The sequence below is a fragment of the Lemur catta genome, chromosome 23, assembly GCF_020740605.2.
Source record: "Lemur catta isolate mLemCat1 chromosome 23, mLemCat1.pri, whole genome shotgun sequence".
In the NCBI taxonomy this organism is placed as follows: domain Eukaryota; kingdom Metazoa; phylum Chordata; class Mammalia; order Primates; family Lemuridae; genus Lemur; species Lemur catta.
In genome coordinates this window covers 10,994,531-11,002,565 of record NC_059150.1, presented here as the reverse complement: position 1 = coordinate 11,002,565, position 8,035 = coordinate 10,994,531, and the positions used below count along the sequence as shown (strand labels likewise).

General features: G+C 35.0%; 1 protein-coding gene across 2 annotated transcripts in view; it reads right to left on the bottom strand.

Annotated features, from left to right (window-relative positions):
• Positions 1-1,756: 1,756 nt before the first annotated feature.
• PPP2R5A (protein phosphatase 2 regulatory subunit B'alpha) overlaps positions 1,757-8,035 on the bottom strand; it is a 41,025-nt gene continuing 34,746 nt past the window's right edge. The window contains exons 7-13 of one of the 2 annotated variants that reach the window (XM_045536464.1): positions 7,308-7,416; positions 6,581-6,634; positions 6,258-6,308; positions 5,897-6,016; positions 5,683-5,810; positions 4,765-4,866; positions 1,757-2,979 (exon numbers count right to left, since the gene is read on the bottom strand). In XM_045536464.1, coding sequence (XP_045392420.1) covers positions 2,847-2,979; positions 4,765-4,866; positions 5,683-5,810; positions 5,897-6,016; positions 6,258-6,308; positions 6,581-6,634; positions 7,308-7,416 — 697 coding nt within the window. In that variant the 3' untranslated portion in view covers positions 1,757-2,846. Of the gene's footprint in view, positions 2,980-4,764; positions 4,867-5,682; positions 5,811-5,896; positions 6,017-6,257; positions 6,309-6,580; positions 6,635-7,307; positions 7,417-8,035 lie in introns of those variants that run through there. The other variant, XM_045536465.1, reaches the window with a different exon arrangement.

The window sequence follows — 8,035 nt, the reverse complement described above, 5'->3', positions numbered from 1 at the left end:
TAGTAATTAAATTTCTTATGTCCTCACTAGCCACCTACTTGTCTGGCTAGAATATTTGTTGATACAAGTATGAGTTTAGCGTCATTAGCGCTCAGAAGCATTGGGACAGATGTACATCGTAGATGCCCACTCAGTATATTTTGATGATTTCATTAACAGGTAAATAAAAGTTAGGTTAATAGAAAAGGAATGAGTGTGCCAGGATGAATATCTGCTAAATCAGCAGGCACCAATATGCTTTGATTCTGTGACCTTCAAAAACAAAAGGTAGCACGAGTCTGGATTCCCAGGATGGATGGCTCTGACTCCCCAGGTACGTCCTAACTGCTTCCAGGGAAGGGTAGGTTGGGCACGGCGATTGATGGTGGGTGGCCAGGAAGAGTAACGTTATTGTGCACCGTGAATAAGCTGTATTAAGTCTTTATCATGTCCTTCAAAACCACCTGTCGAAAGGGGCCCTCAGTATGACTCTCAAAGCTTTCAGCCTAGCTTTTGACAGAAATCAGTACTTTAAAAAGCCATCTAGCTATTTCTCACATTGACTGAGTTAAGGTTATAAAAAATGGTTTCCAGAATTTTAAATTATTTACATGCCCACTGAATCCACAGAGGACTTGGTAGCATTTCCTAAATTTCATAATCTGGCTTTAGATAATCTAAAGAGAACAACTCAAATGTATGAGTAGGGCATTTTTATCTCATGTCTAACTAAGCAAAAAAACTTTTTTGGTTGAGTTATTAAAAGTGAACTTGTGTAAAGACACATTCGTTGCTACTTTCCTGCTTCACAGAAGCATGAGAATTCAAATTTTTGCCTAGGTCTCTTTATAAAACCTATTGTAGGACAAATGCAAAGCCAGGCATAAAAGCTTACATTAACAGTATTGGAAAACAGGTGTGTGTTTTTTAAAGCATCTGTAAAAATGACATACCACTTTAGTATTTAAACATCTAATAAAATATGTTTCAATCAGTGTACAAAACTATATTTCCTATATTGTGGAAAGTTGAGAGACCTATAAAATGTACTGTTAATACAAGTAGATAATTAGGAATTAAGTGAACATTTTTACCTGTTCAAAGAAAAAAAAGCTTTAACAACTACTAGCTGCAACCTGTCAAAGTCCATTCTGGCTACTCTTCAGTAAAAGAAATCTGTGGCTACACTTTCTATAAAATAGACCTTTAGACCTAACCTTGGCTTTCTAGAAAGGCAGGGGCATGCCTTTTCAGTCTCTGTTTTGTAGTAAGATCATCCTTTCAACTGTGCTGTCCCTAGATTTCAGCAGTACCATTGTCTGGCTTTAGGTTAGTGTAGAGCAGCAGTCCCCAACCTTTTTGGCACCAGGGACTGGTTTCATGGAAGACAATTTTTCTGTGGGGAGGGAGGATGGTTTTGGGATGATTCAAGTGGATTACATTTAGTGTGCAGTTATTTAATATGGATTATGAGATTTATCCTTCTGGGTCTATTTTAATTAAAACTAGCTTTTAATTACTAAGTAATTAGTAAGTTAAACCTAGCCTCTGAACACACAGGGAGGATGGAAGGATAGCCTAGAACTTAGAATTTTCAGTATATGTTCTATAAAACAGATATAAATGGCTGGAACTGTCAACCCTAACAACACATGATCTTCCTATTTGTCTTAAAAATTTGTATAAATACATGCATGTATGTATCTATAAAGGGGGGCAAGCTTCTCCTGTATGGCTAAGCTTAGAACTAAAAAAAAAAAGCAAAGATGACATAAGGCAAAATACAAACATAGACTTTATTAAATGCTGCTCAATCCCCCAATGAAGATCTTTCATTACAAAACAGTTTTCCACACAACTGCAAGTTAAGAGATTGGAATGGTACTCTGATAACAAAAGATGTGAGAAATACTTGACCAAGTAAAAACATACGAGACCTCTATATAGTCAACTTTTTCAGAACTCTACAGAGGAAGCCTACTGCATTTCCTTTAAATAAAGCCAGGCAGTGACAACTAGCGCTCCGTATCACCACACCGTGGGACTCAAAGCTTCCATCCCTGGGTTAGGAGGGACTGGGGGAAGGGCAGGTTGTGAGGACTGGAAAGGCCCGGCCTTCAGCCTTTGAGAGGAAGAGGAGGAATGAATTGAGAGGCAAGCTGAGTATTCACCTGAGCTGCCTCTACTAATCTGTTCATCATTCTGGGGAGTTGCAGATGAAGGGGGATATTCATGAGGAACAATCTGTAGAATTTTGGTTTACTTTCCCAGCTTTTATTTATATTTTGTGCTTTAAAAAGCCTGGAGATTTAAGGATTTGCTCAAATTCCAGAGTACAGTAACATCTTTAATGAGGGAGGGCTTGGGGCAGGTAATTCCTCCCATCATATTTCTGAGACACAAAGGGAAGGATAAGGCTGATACCTTAGTTTTATTTTAGGAAGTATTCTTGTTCCTAGGATGTAACTAAGGTCTGCAGCAATATGAAAAGCACATGATAAAGGAAAAAAATATACAGAGCAGACTACCATATCTATGTGCAACACAATCAAAGAAGAATTCAAGTCATAATTCTTACCACTCCCGTAATTATCTCATTCATATCATAGATGATAAAATTCATTCATTTCTGTGAAACTTTAGAAGTGACACATCAATGATTTAGACAAAGGTTACAATATACTGTGGCCATGATAGAGCACAGGGCTATGTTTAGTCCATATATTTTTTCATTTACAGTTGCCAGAAAAAAAATTGGCCTTTTAATTATACTGATGAGGTTTGTTTTGTCATTTTTACATATTTCAAAAAAGTATACAAAACTGCCTATCAGCAGTGGTGGTAGGCTTTTTTTTTTTTTTTTTTTTTTATTCAGCACTTGTAGTGCTGAGAATACTGTCCATGCTGTAAGTACTGTTCTGGTTTTCTAGAACTTTCTTTAGCTTTAGCTCCTCTAATTTTTTCCATAATTCTTCACGTTCCAATTCCTTCTTTTTCTCTCTGTAGATAAACCAAAATTTTTGTAATCAGAAGTTTATTTCAGAACTTGAAGAGAGGTGCTGTTTGGCGGTTTACTGGAGAACACATTTTCCCCATATTTCACATAAATCTCTCTGCTAAAGCACTGGAGTCCAATTACTTGGAGCACCTGACTTCTTCCTGTCACCCTCTTAAATGTAATCACTGAGTCTGTGCATCTCCTCTACCAGCTGGAAGTTACTACTTCCTTTCCCTGTGTTTTATCGCTACCACTACCACTACCACAACATTGTTTGTGTTTTATACTTTACAAAGTACTTTGACATTAATGTTCTCACCTAAATTTCTTGCAGTTGCTGTAGTTGTGATCACTGCTACACACAAAGACCGAAGGGGCCGTCCACGAGGTCAGGCTGAAGCCTGCCCTGCCCCACACCAGGCAGAAGCCACAGCCCTTTGCCCCACAGCCACTAACCAGTTTGTATCCTACCATCTCCTGTCTCTTACATGTCTAATGAAAACTTTAAAGTTTGAATAGTTTCAACTACTTAATTTCAATAGTAAGGAAAACATTTCTGAATAACTTAACTTGGACCAGACTATTCTGAAAGGCTATATATGGATGTATAAAACACAGGCTTATATTTCTGCCGGTATGTATGATTTAAAAGGACAAATGCTTTTAAAGGATTTGCTGATTTATGCAGATAGTGGGAAATAATGATTCTTAGTCATGTAAGATATATATTTTTCAAATATAAGTTCCACATGATGCCACTCATTTTTTCTTTCTTCCCATTACTTCCTGAGGGCTCAAACTATGTCCCCAATATCTATTCCTGCCTGACTACTGCTGTTTGAAAGAAATAATGCATAGGTTAGTTATTAATGGGCTAGGATGGCCTCAATGAAGGGCTATCCATTCTGAACTTGACACAAGAAAACCATGACTAGGAACTTGTAGTCAAAATAGATCAGCTTTTCTAAACAGAACAGGTAATATGCTTATTAGAAGTAAATAGTAGCTGTTACCTTTAAATGATGGGTGGGCTCAGGTACAATGGTTACTGCCCACTTAAGTTTAAGAAAGCCCTTCTTAAATTTAAAATAAATATATGAGAAAGGTGATTATTTTATAGGAGTTTATGAAATTCTCAAAAAGAAGTAATCACTAAGCCACGTTCCTAAATGCTGATGGGTGCTACCATTTATTCTCTAAGATACACACTATTGCTAAGCCATAAACATGTGAGTTCCCTTCTCCCAAAGGAGAACTATGTTGGCTTTAAAATACAATCTTCTGATAATCTGCAGCATAAAAACTATCAACTTTTATGCAAAGAACAGTTGAAGAGTAAAGCTCACTGTGGAAACCCTTGTGGACAAAAACAACTTTCATAAATACAAGGATAAGAAATCAAATTGTATAAATTGGTATTTGAAATCCGGCATAAATTGTATTTCACAGTGCAGATACTACTAGACTGATGTCTAAGGCTCAGAATGAGATAAACAGGATTTATGATCCACATTCAAATCATAACATAACCATTAGGGAAAATATATATAAAAACCTTAAATAATAAATGTTACTACTTTTTACACTTAACAAATTTATAAAAATATTAGGGCTAGTTTATCTGGAAATGACTTAAACATTAGGAGATGTTCAAATTATAATGCTTAGTGTAATGTAACTGATTTTTAAAAATATGATAATTTTAACTTAGATACCTTTTTGAACTGGATCACATTCAACTAACCTAAAATGTATAGATAAATTTTGTAATTCAAAATATCAAATACCTCTGTCTTTCAGCTTTGTATGAGCTAGTGAGGTCATCAAAAAGCTTGCCATTCATTTCCATTAGGGTTTTCAGCACATTGTATACCAGTGCTACAATGGTCCTGAAATGAAAATGAGCCAGTCTTGAATTATTCATGCTACTAACAGAGAGGAAATGTAACACTATCATCTCTAAAATAGGTTAAATGTTGCCTGATTCATTTAATGCATTTTAGAGATGATAAAACTGAGGTTCAAGAGGTGTGGAATTTGCTCAGGGTCACATGGCCAGTGATGGTAGAGATGGTCTGTCTGACTCCAAAACTTACATCTTTCCCACTTCACCATTCTTAGAATAAAACTCTAGCTAAAAACCGGTTATCTTCTCTTCTGCGCTAGAGTCTCATGTCTGAAACCTGGAATAACAACATAAAAAGATCCAGCTACCAAAACTTGTAAGAAAAAAGTAGCAAGCAGGGTAAGGATATTATAGAAGTTAGAATATAGACCTTCTAAATATCAGCTTTTCCCCGGGACAGTGCTCTCTGTACAGATGAGACTATATACTGGGAGCAGATCAAAACAACTGCATTAAGCGAGTAGTTTGTGTATCCTCTGCAGATACGGGGTTGGTCCCCCCAACAGTGTTTGACTAGACATCAGTGCAGAATGTCATACCAGATAGTCCTACCTCCAGAGAGATTTACAATTTTAAATTGACATTAAAACCATATGCTAAAGAAAATACAGACACATAACACTTACAGCTTTATAAAGCTATATGTATTATATAAAATACAGAATAACACTGTGTGATGTTAACCTCAGAGTAAGTTCTAAATCTGTATAGTTTCATGTCTGAGTTAGGAAATGAAGTGACAAAAAGCTTAAAAAAACAAAGATACAAGAAAAACATGACCAATATAAAAGATACTTACGGATTCCAGTGTTCTTTGGAAATTTTGTACAAACTGGCAAACATAATTGGCAGAATTTTATCAATATTCTCCTCAATTAAACTAAGAATATATTCATTATTCCAGAAATACAATGCCCTTTCTGCAACCTAAAAAAGACATTAGAAATGTCAAAACTACAAGAGAAAAGAAATAGTATAAAAAAAGTATAGCACCTCACTGAAAAACATCATACCTGAAAATGAGAACTGGATACACACTTGGATATCTGCTTAAAAAGTGGCTCTTCAATTTTTTTGAACTGTGTTGGTTCAATGACATCTAAGATTTCTTCAATTTCTCCTAAAAACATCACCTAGGTTAAAAAAATTTTCTTTAAGAAACATAATATAAATTATATGGTATCATATAGAAACCATACAAGTGAGAAGGTTAATCTACAACTTCTACCAGGGGCAAGAAAAGGTCCGGACGGTACAGTATTCTACCAAGTCCCCGTACATCTCCTGCTCCACAACAGCAACGAATGCAGCCAACCCCAAGAAGCATGGTTTACATTTATACCCCTGGGATCAAGAAATTCTAACAAAACTCACCTCTTTCTGACTGCATGTTTTTGGCCAAAATTTCAGCAGTCCTCTGATCACCTAAAAAATGAGAAAAGTTTAGCATGAATTAAATAATGAAGCTGGTTAATCTCAGGATATATTCAATGGCTGTGATTATTAGGTAAATATTACTTAACTTTCCCTTCTTAACCCCCTTTTTTGAATGCAGATTAACGTCACATTCCTTCTAAATGGTTTTAGCTTAAGGTACATTATTACTACTGTTTAATAACTCTGTAGGGCTGTAAAGAAAGCTATAATGAAATGCTATTAATGCAGACCAAAAACATGAAAATAAATATGACACTTACTGGTTCTGTTAGTGTTGTATCTTTCTCCAGGAACTGTACCACACAGTAGGCTAGCTAAAAGGCAAGGCACAGTTTATAAATATTACTGAGTGAAATGACAGTGATGACAAGATTTTTTTTATATTTAGCCAACAAAAATGACTACATTGTTTTGACAAACTTTATTTCAATATATGAAAATATATTCACAATTTTGAGTATATACTTATTCTCAATTGTGTAAATCGGACCTTGAAAGTAACTTCTAATTCAAGCAAGAGTTTTTAGTAGTAATTTCTAACTATAAAGTTAAATCAATTAATACTAGAGCTAACAATTTAGCTTTTTAGCATGTTCCTGCACGTATGCCTATGCTGATGTATTATTATTCTCTGAATATTAACAGAGGAGACCAAAATCTCTCTCACTAGGTTATCGTGGCTGGAAGGAACATTCTGCAGATATATGGGATTTATTCAAAGTCGCACAATTATTTAGGCCAGGGCCTGGACTAGAATATAAGAAAACTTGGTATTATCTTTTCTGTATCTATACTTCAAGTTCACAGGTCTTATTTAATAACTAAATATTTTAAAATTATAATAAAAATTTGCTTTGGGTAACTTTGTAAACAAAGTGCTTACTTATACTTAAAACTATCATCTCAGTATTTCTTATTTTCTCTGCCTTTATATTTGTTTGCCTTTGAAACAATATTGATTTCATTTGAAATGTTTCTGCAACTTACCTGAGCATGAAACAAAGCTAATCCTTTTGCAGTATGCATAGGAATAAGAACCTTCATTAGAAATTGTTTATGTTCTGCTTTCAGTGGCAATGCAAAGCCATTGATAATACTGGAGGGAAAAAAAGGCAGGGGAAGGGTTACGTAGTTACTACTTTGTTTCTAAAAGTTATAATATCCATGAGTACATAAGGAACAGTGCTCTGCTTCAATCCTAATGTTGAATGACTATTCATCTTCAAACTACTTTAGGAAGATTATTACTAAGAAAGCTGTTCTTCTAAGTCATTCAGTGGTCCCAAAAGAAAATTAGGACTGCCAAGTAATGCCCCAGTAAGTAATTTCTATCTTCATTTTGTATGATGCCTGCCACTTTATGCACTGTTGCCATTATTTTTCCTCCCTAAAGTCACAGGAGAGTCAATATCACAATATTGATATTGTATAGAATTTTCAATATTTTCTGAAGTAAATGTTGGGTAATCTGAAATTAAGTAGTAGTTCTCTCCACAATCATTTTCTAAATATTAATAAAAGAGACCAAAGTAATAGAGGGATCTAAAATTCTCTCAAGTTAATACTGCTATGTAGTAAATAAGCAAGGCAAAATGTTCATATAAACTAAAACGAAAAACCATCGATTCTTCTAAAAAGAACAGATGGATTAGGAATGGTCAACATTTGAACAAGAATTCTTGCACCTTCCTCAAAGATTTCACCACAGCTTATTT